Source organism: Pogona vitticeps, chromosome 6 (genome assembly GCF_051106095.1).
Source record: "Pogona vitticeps strain Pit_001003342236 chromosome 6, PviZW2.1, whole genome shotgun sequence".
NCBI classification, from domain to species: Eukaryota; Metazoa; Chordata; class Lepidosauria; order Squamata; family Agamidae; genus Pogona; species Pogona vitticeps.
The window spans coordinates 100,363,640-100,390,631 of NC_135788.1; the positions used below are offsets into that span (position 1 = coordinate 100,363,640).

General features: G+C 39.9%; 1 protein-coding gene across 2 annotated transcripts in view; it reads left to right on the forward strand.

The window, feature by feature from the left end:
* The window catches only part of PLXDC1 (plexin domain containing 1), a 65,561-nt gene extending 38,569 nt beyond the window's left edge, over window positions 1–26,992 (forward strand). For both annotated transcript variants that reach the window (XM_020794059.3, XM_073004391.2), the window contains exons 6-14: window positions 825–943; window positions 1,230–1,329; window positions 1,649–1,744; window positions 6,920–7,001; window positions 9,998–10,058; window positions 13,427–13,562; window positions 19,153–19,188; window positions 20,506–20,666; window positions 23,604–26,992. In XM_020794059.3, the coding sequence (XP_020649718.3) occupies window positions 825–943; window positions 1,230–1,329; window positions 1,649–1,744; window positions 6,920–7,001; window positions 9,998–10,058; window positions 13,427–13,562; window positions 19,153–19,188; window positions 20,506–20,666; window positions 23,604–23,714 (902 nt within the window). In that variant the 3' untranslated portion in view covers window positions 23,715–26,992. The remainder of the gene's footprint in view (window positions 1–824; window positions 944–1,229; window positions 1,330–1,648; window positions 1,745–6,919; window positions 7,002–9,997; window positions 10,059–13,426; window positions 13,563–19,152; window positions 19,189–20,505; window positions 20,667–23,603) is intronic.

A 26,992-nucleotide genomic window follows, 5' to 3' on the forward strand; every position in this document is an offset into this window, starting at 1 on the left:
GAAAGGAGAATAGTGTGCCCTTGTACCACAGGTTTTGTATCATAAACATTTTTTTTTGTTTATTTACTTTTGTGAAAGGAGGAACTGAAAGTTAATGTTTTTGAAAAATTCCAAGTAGTATACTAACCAATTTCTGGTAAAGACATTGGAACTATAACTATAACAGACAGGATTTAAAAAAAAAAAAAAAAAAAAAACCTTTTCCAGTCCTGGTGTTTGAGACTAGGGGATTGTATGAACTGCACTTTAATAATAATAATAATAATAATAATAATAATAATAATAATAATAATAATAATAATAATAATAATAATAATAATAATAACAACCCTTTTCCAAACTCTTGTCTTGCCTAAACCGAACTCCTCTGTGGGCAAGTGGGTGTTGCTCTGTTGTATAGGGAGCTGACTTAGATGACCTTCAGGTCTTCCCTTGGTTTTGTGAATTGTAACAAAAGATTCAGGATATGTAATCAGACAGTGGGAAGAGTGAGAGTCTGATTGCACTGGAAAGGGTTGTTTTGCAGGGAGCAATCTCCCTTAACGAGATTCTTCCATCTGTCGTACAATTTCTCCTGTCTGGCCCTAGAAAGTAGTCGTCCTAGAGCTGATCCAAAAGGCCCAGTTTGGGCATGAAACGGGATCTGACTCCCCATTCATTATGTGATCATTGTGAAAGAGAACATACTGAATTGCTCCACAAGAGGTTCAAAATGCTATCTATTTCCTCATGTGATCACATTCTCAGATTCCTTGTCCTTATACCACTTCTGTAGGCACAGTGCTTTTTGCTGTCATGTCCTAATCTCTTAATTTTTTCCATAGGAACTGTCTTTGTAGTTCAGTGGGACCAAGTGTACCTGGAGGGAAAAGAAGGCAGAGGATATTTCATCTTTCAGGCAGCTTTACACAATGATGGCAGAATTGTATTTGGCTACAAAGAGGTGAGGACCCCCAGTCTGTAGTTGAGAGTGATAAAACGGGATGGATCTCTGCAATTCCTTGGTGCTTGGGAACTTGAGAACAGAGCTTGGGGATTTTCAGGGACAACTCCCAGAATTGTATTGTATGTTTTCCAGGGAATTTTGGGAGATTTTGTTCCCCCAAAAATCACACACACCCTGGCCAGGATTTGTTTGATGGAGTAAGGAGAGTAGAAGAATCCTCTGTTCCTTATAAAATTCATGTGATGGGATTTTTAAAAAAATTCCTCCCCTTTCCTGGTTCCAGATACCCATGTCGGTCTTGGAAATTGGCGCTACCCAGCACCCTGTGAAAGCTGGCCTCTCGGATGCTTTCATGATTCTTAATTCTTCCCCTGGTGTGCCTGGTAAGTCTCAGCTGATTGGAAAGAAAAGAGGTGGGGTGGAGTGATAGTAACCAATGTGGTACAGCAATGATTGCATTGGATTAGGATTCAAGAAATCTGGGTTCTAATCCTCATTCAGCTATGAGCTGTGTAGAGACCCATCAGCAGGACGAATGACAGTCTCTTAGCAGTAAAATGCCATAGATGAGCCACTGGTTTCTAGCTACACCAACATATTTACTTTCACAGACATTTCAGGGAGACTTGATATGGCTATGTATCATTAAAAAAGGATGGATGCCTGTACTAATATAATAATGTCCTCCCTGAATTATTTTAGAATCTCGCCGTCGGATTATCCATGAATATCACCGGGTGGAACTAGATACCAGCAAGATCGTGAGTGCATCAGCTGTGGAGTTTGTGCCCTTGCCCAGTGAGTAGAGGCACATTATAATGGATCCTTCTTGTGCAGAGATTCTCTGGTACTGTTGTTATGGAGGACCCTTAGTTAAGAGGAGAAGAAAGTGTGATGGAGCCCCATCTTCAGATGTAATTGTGGCAGGACAAAGATGTATCTAGCAATAAACTAACCTTTCTCACCCCATTAAACTGAAATCTATGAGACTTAAGTTAGTTGCAATCAGTGTAAAATACTACTTCCAGACAAATGGCTCCTAGAATTACAGGTCAAAAGGTGTTGTGCAGTTATCCATCTCACTCTGCATAATAGATTTCTGCAGTAACAAATGACAGTGTTGTCTAGACTGTCTGCAAGAGAGTACTAGACTGGGAATGGCCCTTGACTGAGACCCTAGGAACCTGCTATCCAACATTTCTAGGAAACTATAGTGGGCTGGATGGACCAATAATATGACTCAGTATAGTGGCAAAGTATGGCAGTTTTATATGTCGATCATCACTAATTTTAACTCTGAAACAGAGGGACACATCATGATAGTCTCCTCAGCAGAGCTGCAAAAAGTACTATTTGGGACTGTAGCTTCCAAATTCCCATTTTGGGAGTTTTAATACCAAAAAGTAATTTTCCCCAACTGCACCCCATAGCTACTCTTCAAAGAAAAGTGCAAAAATACAGGCAATGGTGTTGATCCATTTTTATTTTTATGTATACACGTGTTTCTTACGTCTACATGTATGTGCATATACACAGACAGAGAGCGTTTCTAGTATATGGTTGTTAAGAAAACCCACTCACCAGCTGCCATGAGGACTGCAGCTAAGAACAAGAATGTCTGGAGGAAATGGTAGATGATGCTGTTGTCTCTGCTAAAAATCCGGGTGCTTCAACTTCGAGGGGCCTCACTCCACTGCAACACTGATGGGTGGCTGATTAGAAGCTGGAGTTTTGCCCCAGAAGCTTCTGGTGGCTGTTTACCACTTTACAATGTCAAAAAGTGTGAAGCAGCTTGTGTACAACATCCTGGTGATTAAAAGTAAAAATAAAAGCTGTTCTATATTCCAGTGACAGAGTTGGGTGGGTTTTTGAAACCAGATCTAATACCCCTCTAGATTTCCATGGAACTGTTTTATTTTAATCCCATGAGTAACTAAAGCAGGGAAGTGTCCATGAATTAAAAAACTGTGTCTCTCTGCCCCTTTTATCTCATACTTTTCTGCACATAGTGATGCTACATTACCAATTAAGTAGGTAACATTTAAATCATGAGGACAATGGTAGTGAAAACAGAAAATCTTTGAGGCTATAAATACCTGGTCAGCAGAGAATAAATCTGTCTAAAAGATGCCAAGGTTATATATTTAAGCCACCTCCGTTGAGTGCTTTATGACAATCCAGACAGTGGGATTGTTCTGCTGTAGTGCACTGCAGAGCATAAATAAGTGTTCTGACTGGTAAAAAGGAGGAGATGAAAATAATTCATTAATTTTATTTCCTAAACCTTCTGCTTCGAACAGTATAGGCATGAGAACAAAAAAACACGGACACGTCAAATGAAAATAATCTATAGGAAAGTGTCTGACATATTTGTTGGTTTCAAATGTATTGTTTCTTCAGGCTTGTCCACACTATGGTGTTGTCCCTGATCATTTTGATCATTTCTGTATCGTTCCTGCATATTTTGAATAGATTACCCTGGTATTGAGGTCCACACATGGGGAGGTTATCTGTTGTTGGATGTACTGTACTGGGATATACTGGGTACTCGTAGTACCACCTGTATGTGTGTGTACACACACACACACACACACACACACACACACACACACACACACACACACACCTCCTGCTACCACTTCTACACACAGACCTCTCTCCTATGTTTCTTTCCTGTTTTACCCACCCACAAATATCACCCCAAAGCTGTGCAATTTTCGTTTTTTAAAATGTTTTCACTTTTGTGCTCTGGTACAAAAGGAATAATATTTTTAAAAATATAAAAACAGAAGACCAACTCAATTTTTTCTGCCTTCTCCACACTTATTTCACTTTCTCCTCCCTCCCCTCCTTGTTTTTGCCTAGCCACCATTCTCAAACCTTCACATTTTCATTTTTTAATTAGTTTTTATTTTCGTGCTATAATGCAAAAACATTTTGAAGAAAGAAGAAGACAGAAGGCAGAAAAACATCCATAAGGAAACACCATCAGTGACACACATCCACAAAGTGCATGTGTCAGCATGCATCAACACAGTAAGGAGGTCTGAACAGCAAATCCTGCAGTGGAGCAAATCAGAACAAAAAGCCGGAAAACAAGTCTTGGTGTCCTGCTCTGACTTTTTTTGATACTAGTTTCAGCCTTGCATTGTGTGGTACCATGGGTGCAAGAAAAGTTGAGCAAATGCTCCTTGTCAACATGCCCTTTGATTCTATTCTCTTGCCAGTAGCCTCAGGCCAAATAATAGTGAAACCAGTGTCGGAGAAGGAACAGGTTTCTCACTAAAGTTCTCTGAAGTATTTCTGATATTCATGCTGTGAACAATGATCTCTGTTCATGCAAAATGGCATCATCCATGCCCAACAAGGAAGTATCAAGTCTAAGGAAATACCAAGGTTTAGAGAGAGAGAGAGGGAGGAGCATATAGTCCACTTCTGGTACAATTTGGTTCATCTTGTTTTCTGGCAACCACACGTGTTTTAAGTAAGAGCAATCCATCCTTCCCCTTTTAAGAACTGTTCCACTCCTTTCTGGCACAGTGCTAGGGCTCCAATTTATTTGCTGCAACTGCTGATCATTCCATTCTGCAGTCTGCATGGTTGCTTAATTCACTCTCAATAGAGCTGTGGGTGGCATTTTCTTTAATGACAGTCCTGTGATGCATGCACTGGATTGTGATAGTAAAAAAAGGATGTTGGAGAAAATCTCTCCTCTATTTTCCTCTTCTCACAATTAAAAAAAATTCTCCTGAGTGATGCAGCACTGTTTTAAGATATGAGCAATTATCCATGCTAGGCTTATATACTGCACAGAAGATGAGAATCTTTTAACTGCAACCTGGATCACTCCAAATTCCCCCATCTAGTCATGCCCATAGATATAGATGTAGATGTGATCTATATATGTGATATACATCTATCTGTGCATCCCAGAAAGAGTTAGCCTGTGTGGCCTTGGGCAAGCCGCACAGTCCCAGGATGCCCCCTGAAGAAAGGAATGGTAAGCCACTTCTGAGTATTCTCTACCTAGGAAACTCTGTAAAGGGTCACTGCAAGTCAGAATTAATTTGATGACACACAATTATTATTACAGCTATAGATATATACTGTACAGTGTCTCTGTAAACCTTGTTTTAATTTTCTCCCTCCTTTCCAGATTGACTTCAGATATTTACAGATTGGCTTCAAAAGCCCTTCCGTCTCCCATCTGATTTTTAAAAAGAAAAGGTCTTAATTATATGCGGATTACTTTATAATGGCATCCAAGGCTGAAAAACTTTTCGTCCTCAGATGCTATTTTACAGAAATCCATAAAAGTGGCCAATGCAAAGATGAAGAATAGGGAGACCCATTACATGTTCCCAAGATCCTTATGTTGTCCCACTTGCCAACAACATGTACATCTATAGAAGGGTGCTATTGTTGATATTGAGGGTATGGGCACAGTTCAAATTGACATGCCCCACCAATGCTTCCATTATATCTAGACACTGATGGAGCAAATTTGCTTTCTTCCTCTCAGCTGGTGCTTCTATGAACTCTTGGAAGTGTCTGCTGAGTGTTTCACTCCTGCAACTCCTTTCTCTGTGCACACAACAGAATGGAGGCGTGAAGCCTAGTTCCTGGCCTAAGAGATATTTGGAAAAACTCCACCTAGCAACTTGGCTGGAAATCCAGTGGCATCAGAGAGTGTGGCCCCTTGGCATCACCTGGCCCACATGTGGAAGAATATGACCCCTACTCCAATTTAGTTCCCCACTATAAGATAATGGTTACAGATGGACTTCAAAATTGTCATAAAGCAGTTCTGATGTGTTACTCATTCTGTTGAGTGAAGGTCTGGACTTTTTTCCAAAGCCAGGCCCTGATGACATAACCAGACTGTGTTCATGGTTCCCTGTATATAACCTACATTTACCCTAAAAGTGAGGAGGGGTTGCCAGAGGCTATCAGCTGGATAAATCTGATGGAAATCCAAGAGTCAAGCACAAGTGAGCAGTGGTTGATGGACAGTATAAAAACAATAAAAGTATAGAACCGCTGGATGGCTTAGTGGTTTAGTTATCTGACTATGTAGCTAAAGGTTGGGAATTTCATTCCCTCCTGTGTCTCCTTGACAGGGGCTGTACTCAATGATCCATAGGATCCCTTCCAGCTTTGCAGTTCTATGATGACAATCATTTTTTCTGTAGTAATATGCTAACTGCTTCTCTTTGGGGGCAAAGTCTTGTTAAAATTGCTGCCGAGAACCATGGAAGGAGATTGGGCTGCATTGTCCCTTTATTCACAACTATTTCTAGTTTTTGGCAGCTGTGAAATCACCCTGTACCAATTCATTCTAAGGAAAGTGGGGTGAGATTTTATTTTAAAGATAGATACACTGTAATCTTCTCACCCCTCCTCTAGAATTTCAAAGTTTATCCCAGGACATGTCCCATGTCGCTCTCACTCACTCACTCACTCACTCTTTCTCTCTGTGATATTCTGAAGGGGAGAAAGTTGCAAAATAATTCTGTTTCCAGACTTTTTCCCTGCACAGGGTTTGAGAGTTTCCTGTGAGACTGTATGGGTTTAGAAAAGCCGATGCAAGAATGGATATGACCTCATCTTGGAAATAAGTGTTACAGCGATGGGAGCCCACCTGGGTTTAATTTGCGACTGACTTATCAAGCATGAGCTCTAAAACTGGGATTCAGTACTAGTGGATTAGCTCTGGGTTGTTTGAGGTTAAAGAGTATCTCAGCCTGAATCTGCATCTCTAGAGATGCGGTGTGACAAGGGGAGAGATCTAGAATAGAGACCTGCTGTTCTACAAAGTCTTCATCAGCAGATTTCCAGTTTCCTCATTGGGTTTCTACCTGGTTCCACTGATTATTGCTTTTCTTAAAGAAATCTTTCCTCATTTTCTGGCATTTTTTTGAAAGTATGCATATAGGTGCATTTTAAAAATTACCTTTGCTCTTTCTCTTTCAGCTTGCCTCCAGCACCAGAGTTGTGAAGCCTGTGTAACATCTGATCTAACCTTCAACTGTAGTTGGTGTCATGTCCTGCAAAGGTGATATAGGGAAATGCCCATTCAAACCTCAAATGGGCCAAATTATTTTTCTCTAAACTTGTCCTACCTGAGAATTTCACTGGGTACAGCTGCAGCACTGGTGCAATGGTACTAATAAACAATTATATTGAGACTAAGGTTTTACATTCCACCCACCACCTACACCCAGCTGACAGATGGTAACACACACTATTTTAGCAAATATATAGGGACAGGCTTTTTAGATGGTAATATATATTACTCAGGGCCAGATTTAATCACACCAAGTTCCAAAGCTCCTTCACATTTAAGAGGCCCAAAGCGTTATCTCCCTCAATTTAATACAGTATTTAGAAAAAACATTATGTACTAAAAATTGAAACTGGACACTTTTTTTATTTAGAGGCTCTTCACAGTCTGAGGCCCTGTAGTTTACTTTCTGTGACTACACAGGGATTTGTCCCACTGTTTGGTCCACTCTGAGGATGGGTTGATTCATTCTTTTTCTCTGCAACCACACAACATAAATGCGAGCACATTCCTACTTGCACCTTTGTAGCTTCCTATCAGGGTTTACTTTTTTTAAGTGTAAGTGGTATTTCTTCATTTTGGTTTGGTTTCAGCATGTGTGAGCGTTGGGATGAGAATGGCTTGCTGCTTTCAATTTCCCATCTACTTTTGGTTTCCCAACATTGTTAAGTGGCTTAAGCAGGCAGTTTAACCATTTAATGATACTGGGAAATTAAATATTTCCTTTGATCCTCTGTGGAGGAGGAAGCAAAGTTGTTTGTTTGTTTGTTTTTAAAGCTTAGTTAGGTTAGTGCTAATGCTCTATATCTTTTAGGAATTAAACAAAACTTTTTAATTCCTAAAAGTTTACTCCTGGAAGAAGGAAAGAAGGAGAGAGGAGAGGGCAAAAGGATTTTTTGTTTTGTTTCTTTTTTATTTCACTTTAAAGGGAGGTGGGCCAAGTAGAGTAATTTAGGTACGTATGCCACGTGGATGTGAAAACAGCAGCAAATAGAATACTGGACCTCTATATGACCTTAACCAACCCTATTTAGTTCTCTCCAGCCTGTTCCAATTTAGCTTTCTAGACAAACAGATAGTTTCTGTGTTAATCCAAACCTGTAGCAAGAGTTTGGAATGAGCTTTACAAATCATTTTGTTAACATTGACAGTTAGAAAGAGTTCAATCCATTGTTAATGTCAGGAAATGGGAGATGTAATTCATTGAATAAATTGTTACTCTGTTGATCAAATTGTTTTTTTTTTTAAAGAAGGTATGCAATTTACCAAGAATTACATTTTTGGTTGTAATTTGCACCTTCCAAGACTATTTAGTCTTCAAAAGTTGCTTTCTCCACCTTTTCTCAGGGTATGCTGTATGGCTGTCTTTCAGGATCACACCACTCAAATAGTACTGCGTCAAATAGTACTGGTCAGAGGTCACCCAGTGAGTTTCACAACTGAGTGAAGATTAGAACCGGAATCCCCTGAATTCCAATTTTATACTTGTAACCATTATATCACACTTGTTGCTAAATATATATTAGCAAGATTAATTGTGATTAAGACTGTCAGGGCCTAATAGTCATTCTGAGGGTTGTACAATACTTCTAGAACCAAATATAGTGTGTGTCTGATTATAGGTTGCAAGGGAACAACAGCTGAAATGTGCTGTTGTGCTCGTATTCAGGTACAGCATGTGGATCAGAAAAGACATGATTTGTTCCGATCCACCCAGCTGACCATGATCTTTCTTATGTATAATACTTAGTTAGTTTCCATTCCAGCACTTCCATTCAGCAGTATTTTCCCATTATTTATCACTTTCATATGCAGGTGTTTAAGGAAAGCAGAAATAAAAATCTGGAAAATGTGCATCTTCTTTTCCTTATTGCAACATCCAAAGTGCTTAAAAATCAGCTTTTGCAAATAGCACTGGACAAATGGATAGATAAACACAGATTTCCAAGATTTCTGTTTCTTTCAGAAAATCTGGATATACTCTTCTGCAACAGATGCACGCAATGCCAACTAGCTAAACAGAATGTGGATTTTTGCTTCTTCCGACCCAGCTGTGCTGGAATGGAATCCCCAGTTCCTCTGGGGAAGCCCCTTTGCTCTCTCTGTTACATTTACTTGTCTTTATATCTGGTACATTGCATGCAGCTGGAAATTTTAGTGATAAAATCATATGCTTAAAATAGTCTGACTCTCACACAAAAAGGGGCCAAATAGTATACTGCTTTCTGCTGTATGAGCAGTTTGTTCATGCTTTCTTAACAGAAGGCACTTTGCTCAGAACAAGAGCTTGTATATCTGCAGCGTATTTTTTAATTCTCAGGACTCCACATCAAACAAGCCTGGGAACCATTGATGTACGTGCGTGTGTGCGTGCGTGTACGCAAAGCTTGGAAATATCACTTTTTTAGACAACTCCCTAGATACACATTCCAGCTACTGAACAGGGGATTCTGGAAGTTGTAGTCCAGAAAAATATTTTTCCCAAGTTCTGCAGCTGGAATTAGGCGTGTTAAAAAAAAACTTCAAAAAGCTATATTCTTTAAGGGTACTGGAAAATTAATGCATATTGAAATACAATTAACTTTGTGTCATAAAATCTAGTTCTTATAATGTGGATAATGTACTGCAAATGCATGTTCCCTTAAGTTTTTTCCCTAGTTTTGTCCACTTTCTTCTTACTAAGCAACTTCTGTTTAAATATTGCCAGTGTCTCTTGCCTGACTGAAGCTTGTTAGGAGACATTGACTGTGCAATGGGTGGTGCAGACACAATATGTATTTTCCTTTTGCATCATCTCAAGTCCTTCTGTACTCCTCCTTGCGCTGAAGTAATGTATCTGTAGGAAAGCAGAAGTAGGCAAAGTATCCTGACACCCACATGCATCAGATTATTTTTCCTTGGGGGAAGTTTTGGCACCGAAAGTATCATCAAACATGTGTATTGTTGTAGCTTTGATGCATACTTTTAAACACATCTTTTCTCTACAGGTGCTCAAGTGGATTTGATCGATACCGTGAAGAGTGGCTGAAGTACGGCTGTGGCCAAGAGGTAAGATTGTGGTCAAAGGGAAATTAAAATGATGAAAGAAACTTTTTGCCCGAGCACATTGATTTGTTCAGAATGTCCTCCCCCTCTGTGTTTCACAGGCTCTTGTTGCAAAAGGGAAGAGCAACCCAGTTGCTCAGCAGCAAATTGCAGCAGTGGTCTCGAAAGAGCAGGCCAGCTCTACCATTAGGCAGAATAAGGAAGTCACATCAGGCAGCAGATGCTGGAGGACATCAATGACAGATCCTTGGGTTTCCTTCTTGGGCCCCTTGACCATTCCTTCTGAATGAAGTACAGAACTTCATGTGTCATGTGAGCTGTCCTGTCCCTCTGAAATGTCCAGCTGCCCTCACGAATGGCAAAGAGTCCTAGTCATCACTAGTATTTAGGGTCCAGTTCGTTTCTGTACAGTGGGGTCTCGACTTACAAACGGCTCGACATACGAACATTTCGACTTACGAACCGCTCTCATAGGAATATATGGACTCGACTTACGAACTTAGATTCGAGTTACGAACTCTTTTTTTCCCTTTTTTTTTAAAGCTAAGTCATCTTAGGTTAAAAGGAAAAAAGAAAAAAATATCCCCCTCTAGTGGCAGAAGGCGGAATAGCAGCTTCCCATTAGTTTCTATGGACGAAAAGAGTAGATACGGATTAAATGGTTTTCAATGCATTCCTATGGGAAATGCAGATTCGACTTAAGAACTTTTCGACCTGAGAACTGCCTTCCAATACGGATTAAGTTCGTAAGTCGAGACCCCACTGTATATGGAATGGGGGTGGAGGTGCCATCTTGACCTTTGACCCAGGCCGAAAAATATTTTGTGCCAACCCTCCTAAAGAGATATCAAGAGGAGTTTCCTTCCTAGAACCAGTAGCAGCTTGGATTTTATCTTATCCACAGCAAGAGAGGAAAAAGTTAATCCAGCCACAGTACCTGCAACTGAGAGCAAAAGAAGAAGAACAAGAAGCTTTCATTATGCACATAGCCAGAAATCTTCAGTATCACATCCAGTTTGAACCTCAGCCAGGACAAGCAAGTTTGAAAGTGTCTCTGTAATCTTTCCCTTAATAGTAGGTCAGATATTCTGTGCTTCTCCAAATGAGGCAAAGGTACCACTGCAACTTATCATGCTTTGTTCCCAGTTCCTCATCAAGGTGAATGAGACTTACTGGGATTTGCATTCAGATTTTAGCATAAATAGTCACATCTTCAAAAAATGCTTCTCCCCTGGAAATCCTTTTTAAAACCTCTTCTCTGCTATATCTTTGCTTCCAGAGCCTGTGTTTGTTTATTATTTGGGAGGTAATTAAAGGCTTCTGATGAGGAGCCTCTTAACATAACAATGAACATCCATTTGAAAGTGCCATAGTGCTAAAGCCCACCACCAGAATGAATTGAAACAAATCCCTGAACAAAATAAACCATGCCTTGAAAAAGTCACCAAAACAACAACAACAAACCATGGAAAACCAAGAAAAAAAGTCACATTAAGTAAAACTAAGTCACTGAAGATACTGGATCAAGACTTGCATCATCTAGATGGCAGGGGGGGAAATACTAAAACAAACCTGCCTGGCCTGGAGGGTTTGTGTGTTTGATTTTTAAAATGGGCATATGAATAGAGCAGAAGTGAGTCTCATGACTGAGAGACGTGAGGGGCTACACTGGAGGTATGCAAGAAAATAGTGCCATGACAGTGAAAATGGTTGGGCTGTGCATGTTGCAAGATTCTGAAGAACAGTGGTAGTTGGTGGCTGTGCTGAAACACACCTTGTAACAGAAAAATACTGAGTGGAATATTTGCCTTGTGTGCATTCTGCTCAGCAGCCCCTCAGGAACTGTGCAAATTCTACAGTTCTCAGCATGGTGCCTTCCAGATATGTTATACTACAACCCACATCACCCCGTGTGGATGATTGTAACAGTAATCCAATATATCTGGAGGGAAGCAGTTTTGGGAAGGCTTCTGTCGCCTATGTGAATCAGACTAATACTTAATTATATAAGCCGAAGAGTTTTGTAAGTTGCAAAAAAGATGGAAGCTATAGAGTTATTAGCAGAAAATGTGAAGTGCATGTATCTGCCTTTTTAACAACAATAATGTGAAGAGATAAACAGAAGGAAAATACAAATACAAGAACAGAAAGGAGAATATGGAAGGGCAGTTTGCAAGAAGGTTAGGATGTTGGGAAAGTGGCAGTTCGATTGACTAGCAAAAACACCTTCAAAACTGCAGCCAGCAATTTCCAACCACTAAGGATTTAATGGAATAAAAAACGGTCAGCTTGAATCAGAGGCAAAATTCTGAAACTAAGGGTAAAATAAAATTGTCAGAATTATTTACAGTTGACAAGAGACCATAATAAAGAAGGCTTGAGCTGTGAAGGAGGTGAGGAATCATACAACTGGAGAAAAACAGATGGTGGGAAACATGTTACATCTAAAGCAAAAAGAAAGGGAAGAAAACTAAGTCAGGTACCCAGAACTACTGGGGCTACTGTGTTTCTTGATACTATACATGTATACAGATGTACACAGATGTTAAGGATCAGACAGAAAGCTAGAATGTAAAATTACATTTGGGGGCAGAATAATGTTCAAGATCAGAGTTAAAGGCAAGACACAGGATTAGTGCAGGGGTGGCAAGGCTTGCATAATCTAATTTTTAAAGTAGAAACCTGAGGTCTGCCAACAAACCAGATACAAACATGGCTCAGATAGATGTATATACTAAAAATTAAGGAAGATGGAGTCTCTGAACAAGGGCTCAGCACAAGATTTTGTGCCTGATACCAGAACCAAGCCTAAGTCTTTTCAAATGAGAATCATATGCCTGGTTTCCCCCCAAATTTTCTTTTTCTGCACCCTGATTTGTGTGGGACCAGAAGCTTTTTAGTTTTTGTAATTGCTAGACAAGGAGTTGAGAACCCCTCTTGTTGGACTTCAATGCCCATCAGCCTCAGCCAGCCTGGTCAGTGCTGCAGGATAGTGGGAACTATAGTCTAACAAGGTCCAGCATGCCACAGGTTCCCTTTCTCTGTGTTACATAACTGGGAGTGAGGAACCCTCATCAATCCACTCAGCAGTAATCTAGAGGTCTACTAGTAGATTCCAGTGTACCTTCTATCTGCCTATGGGCCAGTGTGCCAAAGGGCTTTGAAAGGAGCAAACGTAAGACGATAAGGAGATGTGATAGTTGAAGGAAGACTCAGACCCTTACTAGGACAATTTATGAGACTAGATTTGTGCAGCTCTTGAAAAAAATAACTTATTTTAAGTTTCAACTCCTACAATCCCTCAGACCCATGACCACCAAAAGCCCACTAAACAAAGAGGGTGACAGTATGATTTAGGCTTGTCGTTTCAGTCAGAAGAGAAGACCTGTGCAGACTTTGAAGAGGATGCAGATTACATCTCATCACTCCCCAGCAGAACTCCCTTCACAGCACTCGGAGAAGATGTTACCACTTCCTCCCACTTTGTCAACAGCCTCACCACAGAAGGTATTGGTTAGGGTCAAATTTTATGCTTGAAGCAAAAAGGGGAAGACTGAACCTGGGATTATGTTCTTTATACAGGCTATTGATCATACTTTCCTTCAAAAGAAATCTAGAATGAATGGCAGATGGCAGGGTTTTCAGTGCCTTTCTGAAACTTCATTCTTTGAAGAAATCTCCAACATTTAAGCCAGTGGCCACTAGTTCAGAGCTGATCTTTATGGTTCATGTACAAATTACTCTATCCAGGGCAAGCCCTCCTGTTAAGCACATAAAGAAAGCTGCTTCAGGCAGGAGATGCTCAGTGGCATGGGTGGTAAGTAGGAACTCTCTAACCATTTCAGTTTGCTCAAGAATAGAGCTATATATTTCAAGCAGCCTGGCCTGTATTCAGTTAGCCAACCTATTGCCCTGAACTGGTGCTACTGTTAGATGTGGCAACCACCTTAGGCAGCATTTGCTGAAGAGTCAGAAGTTGAGCTTAGATGTTCTTCCCAGAATTCTAACTGTTCTTCTTTGTGAGATACAGAGCTTCAAAATCCACACAACTAATCCAGGGTTCTCTAAACTCACCTGCTACCTCAAGTACAGTGACAGATGTTGCCTGTCACTAGTATGAAAATAAGATCCAGCTGCCAGTCCAGTTGACTTCTGTATGTGGAATGAGGAGGAAGTGCTATTTTATCCGTGACCTCAAGCAGCAGAAGGATTTGTGGTAGCCCTATGGCCTCCTGTGAATAAAATATTCCTATACATGAAAAAGGCTGGCTGGCTGACTAGCTCAAGTTAGATATCTGGCTGCAGAGAGAGAAATTGGGAATTTGATTCCCCACTATGCCTCCAGGGAAAAGAGCCAGCCTGTGTGGCCAAGAGTAAGCTTCATGGTCCAAGGATGCTCCCAGAAGAAGGGAATGGTAAACTACTTCTGAGTACTCTCTGCCTAGAAAACTCTGAAAAGGATCACCATAAGTCACAATTGACTTGAGGGGACATTATCATCATCATCATCATTAGTGAAAGACCAGTTGCCCAGAATGGCTAAATGTAATATTTGGAGAAATGATAAAAGGAACTGAAACAAAGGAAATCTTTTTGTAATAAATGATCCCCCTTAAGCTTATGCTACTTAAAAGGTATTATCTTGCAAATACCAGAGCCTGCTGAGTTTGAGGAGAAATTCTTTAAAAATGTGAGAGCAGCACAAAACACAACCATTTCAGAGTATTATCCTCTCCATTTTCCATCTTCAGCTCTGAGTATTTATGTAGCCAAAGCAGCAGGACCCACACAGACAAAAGAAAATATTAACAGGCTTAGCAGAGCCCAGAGAAACAGGGATAAACAGCCTGAGGAGAGTGATATGTGCTAGTCATGGGATAGTGACTGGCTTTTTGTAGGGGCAGAATGGAAAACTGGGTGAGAATGGGGCTGGACTGGAGTATTGTGGAGGAGGGCATGGCTGGCTTGCGAAAGAACAAAAAAAAGAGGAGAACGCCACAGTGCAACAGTTTGAACAGGCCCTACTTGTTCCAATGTCTTCCTGTTTTTTTCCAGGAGAACTTCTATCATTTTTTCCTAGGATGTGGTTCGTAATATGCTTGTGTTAGCACCAAAATTGTATTCCCTCTGAGAGTAGCACCAGGTACTGATTCAGTTTTGCTGCTTAATCGTCCCTGTCTCGAGCTGCTAATTAAAATAAATAGAACATTATGGGTTGTCCTTCAGTAATGAAGGAAAAAGAGGACAACATTCTTTTATGACAGAGATGACTTTGAAAAGAGCTAATACAAGATGTGTGAAGAGTACTGTAATTGTTATGCTATCCCAGATCCTTTTTGAACCTTGGCAGCAGAGCAGCAGGGAGGAAGGCTTTAAAAAGAGCAACATGTGCAAGCATGAAGTTAATTTCTCATCTTGAAAGGAGGCAAACCAAAAAGCCAGCTGGATCAGGAAATAAAACTTCACCTGTAAAAATAAGGAAGCAGGAGGTGGCAAAGACCACTGAGTTAGGCCTCAACCCTGCCTGGGAGCTTTGCCTACTGACCACCTGAATGGAGATGCATTTGTACAATATCATTCCTTAGCTTTGGGCCCTTCAGATTGGTGTTACAACATTTCCAGCACCCCCAGTCATTCCTTTTAATGACCATACTGCTTTAGGATGGTGGGTTTTTAGTCTAATCTACATGGTTTCAAAAATATTGAGGAAAAAGCAATAATTGCTGAAAACAGATTCTTAAGCTGCAGATGCTCCTTGGTTAGAGAAGCTGTGCCTCACTTTGTTTCCCATAGATGTATGGGATTATAACTCCTATAAAGGGTCATACCGGCTAGGAATGGTGGGAGTTGCAGTCCAACCTATTTGGAGATCCCTGGGCTGGGTGAACATGGGTAAGAGAAAGTGCTTTGCTTATACAGAGTTATAACTTCAGTAGTCTTGATTGTTTAATTTAAGAATTTAAAACGGATCCCAGGATCAAGCACATACTAGAGATTATTATTATTATTGTTAAAGTGGTGGGACCCAAGCAAAAATGAATTGAAATTTCATGCAGTACTTTGTCCATCTCGGAAGAGGAGATCTTTAATATTAGTAGTTGTAGCGGAATGCAAAAAGGTGACGTCATTCCTGCCTGTCCGTCACAGTAGCTCAAAGGGGAGGAGCTAAAGGACAGGAGGGGCGGAGCCAGAGAGACAGTTGGAGAAGACAGTTAGACAGTTAGAGAGAGTTATGGACAGTTGAAGAAGTGGAATGAGAGGGTTTAGGAGAACGAAGGAGAGGGTTAGTGAATTGAGAGATATTGATTGAAAGCAAGAGAGATATTGATTGATAGCAAACATGATCCAATACGTATTAACACCTGAAACAGTTCATATGTGATTTACCTTTTTATTTGTTTGACAATAAAAGAATATTTAATTAAAACTCTGCTTCCTAAATTCTATAACCCTTAGTGTTGGCAGCACCTGTGACATAAGTTGGTATTAGGAGAATACCTGGTGGCAGTGTGAATGGCGTGTACCTTTGTGAGGTCCAAATAAATAGGGGCAACAAAGGGTAGATCGCCACAGTAGTGTTGCTGAAAGCTAGGTGCCCAGTCTAAATGTGTGGGGATGTGGACTTTCTCAGATGCAGAAGAATGTGTGTATAAGTCTGAGAAAATGATGTATCTTTTTTTTTCCTGAAATGGAGAAGTAGTAGTCCTCTGAAGACACTGTAGGAGCCATCTGCCCAGTCTCCTGGTCATGATTCTTTGAACTCTTGACAAAGGAGAATATTATGAATGTTATTGACATCCTAGTTCTTCGGATACCATTTCCATATTCCACTGTACAGAAATACAGAATCCAAAGGATTTCTGCCAGGAGATGTTGTCAAGTATCAGAGGAGAGAAAATTTTCCCTTCTTACTCATTCTTTCCAAAGACAGCAAGAGGTGATGGTAAAATATAAGTGGATTTCCTGCTGGAACTGGTTCTTCCAATGAGTTCTCTGTGTGTTTCCCCTGTCTGAAAGCAGCCATGTAAGCAGATTATCTCATGTGACCTTGATTGAAACCAGGTCTTCACAAAAATTGATGTTTGTGTGTGTGTATATGTGGTGTGTTTCCACATGGGTCAGAAGGAAGTCTTGATTTCCTTCTTTGGAGAAATGGATAGAGAAAAGACATTTTCTTCTGGAAGAATCATCATCTTTTAAAACAGAAAAGGTGGGAAAAGAAAATCTTTCTCTTGTGGGTGCTGCTATCTGCTCTTGACTACAAATGGAATCTTTTAACATTTGATTTATACTAACAAATTGTGTTATGTGTTGAGCTCTGATTTGTAATGTCCAGTTCAATTTTTTCTGGATACTCAATTAGAAAAAGCTTGGTGTAGGATTTATCTCTTCTCTATTCATTCATTCATGCATGCGTTCATTCATTTAGCGAATTCATTGAGCAGGGGTGCTGAGGACAGAACATTTTGGAGGTTGCTTTTCCATAGGGTTGCCATAGAGGTGACGTGACAGCATGTAACACCAAAACCAGTTAGATAGGTTGATGATTACTCAGCACTCTGGTTTTCAGCTTTATTTGTTTGTTTGTTTGTTTGTTTGTTTGTTTACTCATTCCACAAAAAATGGGACCAGCCTGGCCTCCTGTGGGAGGGAGGTCCAAAGTCTGGAAGCAGTAACAGAGAAGGACCTCTTCCCATGTCTCCACCAAGTGCACCTGTGAATGTGGAGGGACCTAGAGAAAGGCCTCTCCTGATTATCTTAACACTTGAGCAGGGTCATAAAGGGAGATGTGATCCTTGAAGTAACTTGGACTCAAGCCATTTTGGGGCTTTATAGATTAGAACTAACACCTTAAATTCAGTCCAGAAACAAACTGATAAGGCAGTGTGGCTGCTGTAACGGGGGGGTTATGTGATCCATGTAACGAGCCCCAGTCAGCAGTGTGGCTGTTTCATTTGGACCAGCTGAAGTTTCCTGACACTTTCCATAGATAGCCCTGCATTGACAATATTTTCTTTTTAGTATCTTGCAAGCTTACAAGCACTACAAAAAGAAAACATAATCATATGAATACATTTATGTTTATGTGCAGTATATAACAAGAAAAATTACAGTAGTATAGTATAATACATGCATGCATTATATATTAGATATAAATAGCATAATTTAAACATTAGTGAAGGTTATCTGTAACTAACTCTATATATGTTTTCCTAACATGCATGGAAAACAATTATTACTATATATAATCATACAAAAGTAAAATACAACCAGTTTTAACCAATGGGTAACTAAAATTCTTTGTGGGCTTCATGTTTGTGCACAAAATGGCAGATCATCTACTTCCAAAATCTTGCCAACCCATTGCAGCCTAGATGGAAGGTGTCTGGGTTGACCTCACCTTTTCCCATGCCATGCATATTTTAATGCCTCTTCCTCATTGATTCCAGGGTGGTGGTGATGGGAGGCAAAATTAGTTGACTCTTGGTTTTTCTGCGAGGCAAAGGAACATGTGACCCAGCTAAAAAACAAAAACAAACAACACATCTAGTCCACTGCTGTAGTCTTGAAATGCCCTCTTTTGGAAGCCTCCTGCTGGTGGGGATGAGGAGCTTTCCAAAGGAAAGAAGTTGGACGCACACGTCAGGTCTGAAGTTACCACACGGAATATTTTACCTACATCCAACCAGCAGCATGTCATAATTAGATTTTACAGAATCAAACAATTGACACATTACTATTGTAACACTACATATCTTATTCAGAGATGCCAATGCTTCCATTAAAGAACATGTTAACACATAATCTCATAATAACAAAATACTGAACAATTCATTGTTTAGCAGTTCAGCGACTCAGCTCTGTCATAATGAGAAACAGTAAAAGGAACATAGAATTCAGCTGATAGTGCTATAAAACTTCTCACTATTTGGCCAAATTTAAGGGATGATGTTTCTTGATTAATTTCTAGAATGATTAGCTTGACTGTGTCAGACAGCACATGGAGATCCACATACAGTATTTAGAAAGAGTATGCTATACCAGCATACCATACTATACCTATATCAGTCCACTTTTTGTTGTTGTTTTCTTACAGATGACACAAAGATGAACCAGATTCCAGAAGGAGAAGGTAAGTGCCCTCATTTTCTATGGCCCAATTTCAAGGCACTATATATATTTGGGGATATTTTTACCTTTAATCAATGTTTTATAGTGGACAGAGTGATAAGTAAAGGCAAAGTAGACTTGGGTCCAGATCCTTGCTCTGCTATGGAAAACCACACAGTGGGGTGGCAGTGGTAAAACCACTCATATACCTTGGGACCCTGTTTAAGATCGGCATAAGTCAGATGCCATTTGATGGCACATTAACAACAACAGAGTGCAGAATACAAGATGCACCCAAAATCACAGTTGTTTTGGGGGAAATACCAAGTAGATTGCAAATGGAACAACTCTGCCCTGTAATCATGTAGGAGGCCACTGACTTGATCTGTGTCTTCAAGTAGGAATGATCCAAGGAAGGTTGCTGCCTCAGGTAGAGCAGCAAATTGTGCCCCTGCAGATACAGCAAGTGAAACAGAAAAGAAATGCAATCATGCTGAAGAACTTTGGAAAATCTGAAAGCTTACAAATTGTGTGAACTTATAAGTGATCCTAATAGAAGTATTTGGATTTTGTTTAATTGTAGGTGGCTGTTAGGGAATATTTATTATTCCAGAATATTTCTGTTTGATAACTGCCTGGATAGCTCAATGGTTTAGGTATGTGGCTGCAGAGTCAGAAGTTGGAAGTTTAATTCCCCACTGGACATTCCAGAAAAGCTAGCCTGTGTGGCCTTGTACAAGCTGCCCCCAGAAGAAGGGAATGGTAAACCATTTCTGAGTACTGTCTACCTAGAAAACCCTGAAAAGGATCACCATAAGTCAGAATTGACTTGATGGCAAACTCCGGGAGGCAGTGGAAGACAGGAGGGCCTGGCGTGCTCTGGTCCATGGGGTCACGAAGAGTTGAACACAACTTAACAACTGATGATGATATGTTTGGTAAAATAGGAATTCAAAATTTGACCATAATTCCTTTGAAAGATAACAATGACTCAAAGCTCTCCTAGCCCTTCCCATCTTACTTAGCCAAACTCATATGCAAACATTTATCAAACTCAAATTTAGTGTATTAAGACTTCTCTGTTATATAGATTATATGTGGGGTAGAATTTTTGGCTGTTTTAAATGAAATTCATGAATCTGAAACGAACATTTTGGTCATTATGGACAATTGTGCCTCAAATGGTGTCTTTGCACCAAGCTTAGAAACTCTGACAACTGAATGAAGATAACCTCCTAAATCTTTTTGTGTGTGGCCATGCTTTCATTCCCCTTTTGTTATTGCTAGTGCTGCATCTGCAGAATATATACATTTCACTTCTATTCCCCCTCCATTAAAGATTTGCTAGATAAACCCCTTGAGAAGAAAATGGGATCTCAGCTTCATACAGGAACAATTGTTGGGATTGTCCTGGCCGTTCTGTTCATCGCAGTCATTATCCTTGCTGGCATCTACATCATCAGCAATCCAACATCCAGCGCAGCTTTATTCTTCCTTAAGGTGAGCTTCAGAGACAGTTCTTGTCTCAAGCATTAATCTACGTGTCTGTAAAATTAGTTGTGACCAGGGAGGGGGACTTAAGTCACAGAACTTGCTGTCAAGTTGGACTTAAGTCACATTGACAACTCAATTTGGAGTCAACTCAGTTTTTATTTTAATGATTCAGACTTGACTCATAACTCAGAACCCACACACCACCTTTCTTTTTCCTGGGATGGGGGAAAGCTTATTTTTAAATAGGGACTTGGACTTGGGACTCGGTACCAAAGACTCGGACTTGGGACTTAGACCAAGACTTGCCAACATCTCTGGTTGTGACCAGTCCTCTCTACTAGAAGCCTATCCAGTACAATCCTACTCTAAAATGCAGTACCTTCCTGGCAGTGTTCAATCTAAGCAGGGATGGACAAATCTCAACTCTTGTGGGATCTACTTTGGTTTTTTGATCCTGACTTCCACCAGCCACAAACTAGTGCAAAGGATATGCACTTATAGTTACATAATTCTAAACCCAGGAGTTTGTTCTGAATACTAGAACTGAACAGAGCTCCCAGTCTGTTTGTATAAAAATATATTCCCACTAAATTCAAACTTTCTTAATTTCAGCTGAATGATCAAGGGGTGATCATTTTATAAACTCCGAAACACATTGTTTGGGTATTAACCCATGTATACTCCTTTATTCTGTAGAGTAAATAATTAAAGTCCTTTTGTAGTGGGTGTTCTCTTTTTCTCCCACCTTGCAGGTAGTTGGAAATTGGCTACCAAAGTGTTAATTTTTGCAACATTACTGTTAATAAGTGGGAATCAAAATTCTTGTCAATCAGCTGCAAATCATACAAAGGTATGCCAATAGAGATCTGCACTCTCCCCATCTGATTTGGCATAAACTCCAAGAGAGAAAACTATGGCATGTCTAAACTGGCTCTTTTGAAGTGGGCTGGTGCAGGGTCACTTGGGGTCGGGTGGAGATACAGTATGGCATCCAAATTGCATTTTGGAGCTCACTTTGATTCAGCTTCTTCCAATATAATGAAGTGATTTAATAAGCAAGCCACCTCATGTTATCAGCAAATTGAACGCTTCGCCTGCTCCTTGCTGAAGGGACAGATAAAGTTAATTTTTTTAAAAATGACTCTGGTAGACTATTGCTGGTGCACTGTATCACTTTAAAAAAACAAAATGTATATTTTCTTTAATTTGTCTGAAGTGCTTTTGATAAACTGTGGGCAATTTCTTTACTGGTCCTTTACACCTGAGAAATCTTTGCAAATGCTGCTAATTAAAAAATAACACAATATATGAATAATTTAATAGTGTTTCCTTTGAGACTGAATGTTTGTATTATCTCTGGGGAAATATCTATGCACTAGAAATGGAGGGAAGACATTCTCAGTCTCAGATATGCATGTGATGATGAGTTCTACAAAATAAATTAAATCTGCTTTAATATTTCACTCCAGTCCAGAGCTTGTGATGAGCTATGATGTTCATACAGAGGACTCTTCCTTCTTGCATGGCCAGTGTTGCCCTTCTTTTAATTATTTTTTAAAGAGAGAGAACAGTTCTAGCATATAATTCCCTTTGTATATGGAACCTGTGTAGCTACTTCCTTCTTTTGAAATAACTGGAGCAGGCCAGGGAGCTACTTTATAATAAATCAGACTGTTTGCCCATTGTGATTAACTCATATGTTTTGAAAAATTTGACTCATTAATAAAAGCTAGTCTTTTAATGGAGCTGTGGGCAAAATCTGTCCCTTTGATTGCACTTAACCCTACCCTTCAAGCTATTTTTGAGGCCCATAGTAGGCTGGCAACCTCGCTGGGTGTTTTCAAAAGCCATTAAAAAACTTGGCTCTTCAAGCAGGCCTTCCCTCCAGTCAATTAATTGATCTTTATTTTTCTTCCTTGAGTCATGTCATCTTGGTAATATGTTGTTTGGAATTAATTGCTGTAACTGTGTCTTTGACGATTTTTATACATGTCATATTATTGTGTTTTTATCCATGTAAGTTGCCCCGAGTAGACATTGTCGGGGGGGGGTGTAAAAATCTAATAAATAAATAAATAAATAAATAAATAAATAAATAAATAAATAAATAAATAAATAAATAAATAAGTTCTTATGTGGGGCAGCCACAGCTCGCATACCCAAGCACCCAACCTCAAAATCAAAACGGGAACTCAATATTGAGTCATTTATAGTGTTAATTTTTTATTTTTTTAAAAAAAATAATTTCTAGGAGTGCTATTAGTGAAAATTTGGCCTCTGAACCTGTCAGAATTGCCAATCCCTATTTCACCTCAAGATGACAAAGATTGAATCTGGGACTTTACTTCTGCAAAGCATGCCCTCTCTCCTCCTGAAGTATGATTCCTATCCTAGTTGGATCAGTTCAAGACATTTTGCTGCTTGAGGCAAAGGGCAAAGCAGTGTTTCTTCCCCCATTCTACATGTGGCTGACTGCTCATAGAGTAATGGCAGTTGTCCACTTCATTTTGGGGAGAAAGGTGGGATAGAAATATTTTAAATAAATAAATAAATACATCAGCAGACAACTGTCCAGTTTTCAAAATTAGAACAATCCATGTCAGAGATATACCTCTGTCCTGCAGCAAAGGAGAATGGCTAGAGGGCTTAGGGCAGAGGTGAGGATGAGGCAATTTTGCTGGTGGCAGAGGGAGAACAATCACAAGATTGTTTCCCATGCTTGCATCCATTAGCATCTGCTGCCTGAGGCAGTTGCCTCATTCCTCCTCATGGTAGGGCTGACTCTGTCTCCACCTTTCAGCTAAGACAGCTGTGTGGAAAAACTGAGTTTCTGTGCCTATAACGAATTAGGGACTCAGTTTTGGACTGTATAGGATCAATGTGTTTGTGTGTTTTAAAGGCTCTCTCTTTCTACATGCTGATGGACTTCTTTTCACACCACAGCGGAGACCGCATCAGCGGACGATCATGAAGTTCAGAAACCATTCAGCCTACACCGAGGTGGAACCAGCTGGCTACGAGAAGGAAGGATTTGTTGAAGCAGATCAGTGCTGAAGGCTACCTTGTTGCTTTAACACCGTGTCTCCCATATCCTGTTTATTTCATGATGAATTCAGATGAAGGGGAAAGTGGGAAAGTAAACGCAGTGAAAATATCCCAAAGAGAGTTAGGAGCACAAGAAGCTGTGTTAATATTATGAATTAGACCATTGTTTCCTCTAGCCCAGTATTATTGACACTGACTAATAGTAGCTATCCAGAGTTTCAGATAGCATTCTAACTAGAGATGCCAGGGATTGACATGGGATCTTCAGCATTTAGAGGCATATGTTCTACCACTAACCTACAGTCACTCCCCAACAGGTATATGAGCATCTAAAAATGGGAGAAGCAGACAGATTTGGTATATGGCCACTGAATTTTCAGCCATGAAAGCTACATATAATGGAGTCCAGACTTTATTGTAGAGGTGGTGATGGTCGCACCAAGTGCTACAAACTACATGTTATCATTGGACAGCTAATTAATATAGCCTCTGCCCTTCCTTCTTTTTGCAGACATTATAACTTGACAGTAACTGATAATTGGCAAATGCATGTGTATTTCTTGCTGTGCATCACGGTGAGCACTACACATAGTTTTTTTAAAATGTTCTCATAGGATAGGAAAATAAATATGTGAAACTGTTCTTTAAAAAGGTTGGGAAAGTTGGGGGGGGATCAGCCTGCTGTTTGAAAGACTGTAATTTGCTTTCTAAATGTCCCTTGAGAGATAACATCTGGGGCTTATGGATTATGGTATCATGAAACAGCTAGACTCACTAGCGCTCTTTCAATATCTCAGCTTCATTGTGACACTTATTGAATGCAGCACCTGACATTTGTGGATCTGGGGGCAGCTTAAGCTGGGTCTGAAATGCCACCTTCATATTTATCTATAATGGCAGTATAAATTCAAGCCCAGAGAAGGAAATCATTAATTAAGGAGCCTTGCCGTTGACGGTAATCGTCTCTGTTTGACAGCTAAGTTAGCCAAGGGATAAAATATGTGCCAAACTTGGCATCAGACCCTAAAAACACCACCATAACTTGTTTTGTTTTGAATTACTAACTCCATCTCACAGTTGCCTCTAGGGTGTAGCTTTACCTTTCTTGCCTGCTTTTTTCTAAGAACAACTTCAAAGGGCAAATTCTGGTCTTGGTTTTCAGGAGCAGAAGACAGTGAGGGACTTTCATCAGTGGCAACTGGACCTATGGGCTGGGGGATTCTGAGAGCCACAGCAGTAAGGATGCGACTAGACAGTCAAATTATCCTGGCCTGGATTAATCTGAGAAAAGGAAGTTTTGAATTTTGCTAACTAACACAGTCTATCAGTGATATTTGAAAGCCTTACTGATACATTAACACTAATTAAAAAGAAATGCAAAATATCCTTTCCCTTCCCCATCACAGATAAGTGGCAAGGAAGTTTCTTGATTCTGAAGATCATTAAGCAGCTTCACCAAAGGGACAACCACCCAGCCAATCACTTTGATTTGTTCCCAGCAATTGAGCACACTGGAATTGAACTAAAACAGTGTGATCATACCTGTACCAAAATAACAGTAACCCTTGACAGAGATCCAAAAAGGTGCAAGTAGGTATCGTTTAAGGGTAGCCTGGTTCATAATGGCACATATGTCATGTGGGTGCCTGAAAAATGAGCAAATGAGCTTGTTTCTAACCCAAACACAATACTGGGAACAAATGCTTCTCTGGTCACACCATGAGATTAAAGTTTGTGAGCTTTGGGAAGCAGGATGTAATTTGTGATCAAGAATGTCTCATGTCAAACATATAGATTAGTGGTTCCCCACCTTTTTCAGGTTGCAACCCCCTTTTATAATAGCCAAGTAACCTGTGACCCCACCAGCACATTTGCATAAAAAGGTGTTTTTAATGGGGTAAAATCATCCCTTCTCAGAAAGTAGAGGGTTCTTTCTCTCCCAAAGGGCCTGTTTCTCATACATACACATGCATGCAAACTTTAATGTCCCGCTCTGAAGAGTCAGGGGAGAAATTATTTAACAAGGGCTACAACACATATAAGGTGACCCACCCCCAGAAAATACTTTGTGGCCTCCAGGTTGGGAAATACTGATTTAAATGCTAATTATTTTGTAAAGTCTTGGAAATGGTATAGTCCTCTGGCTTTCCATTCTCTCTGTTCTGCCTTCTCCAGCTTGATAAAATGGTAAAATGCCAGTGCAGCTCCCTAAAATTCCAATATAGGATTCTAATATATGGATTCCTCTGCTGTGGTTGACACTGTGTGTTCCTAGGTATGTTTCTCATCCCTAGAATTTTCTTCCAGTTCCAGTTCTCTCCTACAGAAAAATTGATGTTTCTGTGCAGACAATAAGAAATATTTTGCAGTGACTGTGGGGATCATACATGGGGCACATAAAAGAGCACATACTTATGCAAATTTTATGTAGATCATAAATATCAATCCAGATAATTATTTCTCCAGCTAATATTTCTCATACATGTGACATCTTGTTATTCTAAATTCCCCACTCATGCACTATATAGAGGTAGGCATTTACATGGTGAGTGGATGGGAGAATGCTACTAGCCTGTTGATATTGCATTATGTACCTGCTTTAACTAGTAAGCTTGAGGAAAATAGGAGTATCTACGACTGCTGCATATTTAAAACAGTGGGCAACCTTGTTCCTGCAGCTGTTGTTGGACTACAATTCCCATTATTCCTCATCATAGTCCCTAGTGGCTAGGTCTAATAAAAATTACAGTTCAGCAGCATCAGGAAGGCCTGCTTCAAGGTAATATTTGTTCACAGAGTTATACTGAGACAGGCTGTGCACAGACATCACACAAAATAAGACCAACTGTGCATGTAGGATACCATAGCAGCTGTGCAGCTTTGGTTGGAGGAAAATAATTAAATAGAGATGTTTTTAATTATTTTGGGGGACACATCTTAAATACCTTCATATATAGGTATTATAACCTCATTCCAAATTCAGGCTGAGCCTGGTTACCTGAGGGATTTCCTCAGGATCAAATTATATCAGAAACAGTATATAATTGTTTTTGTATAAGTGTATAGAGATGTATAGATGTATATACAGACAAAATGGAACTAGAGCTTCTACAATGATTTTGGATTTCTTTGCTGAGGTGAGTTTATTTTTAAATTTCACATGCCAAAGGAACTTTTGTGGGTCATTGTAAATACTGCTCATTTATCACAACCATTGGGTGCTAGATGAAGTGTGAGGTGTAAAATCTGTGGAAGAAATAAATGGAATCATGTATTTCTTATGGAAA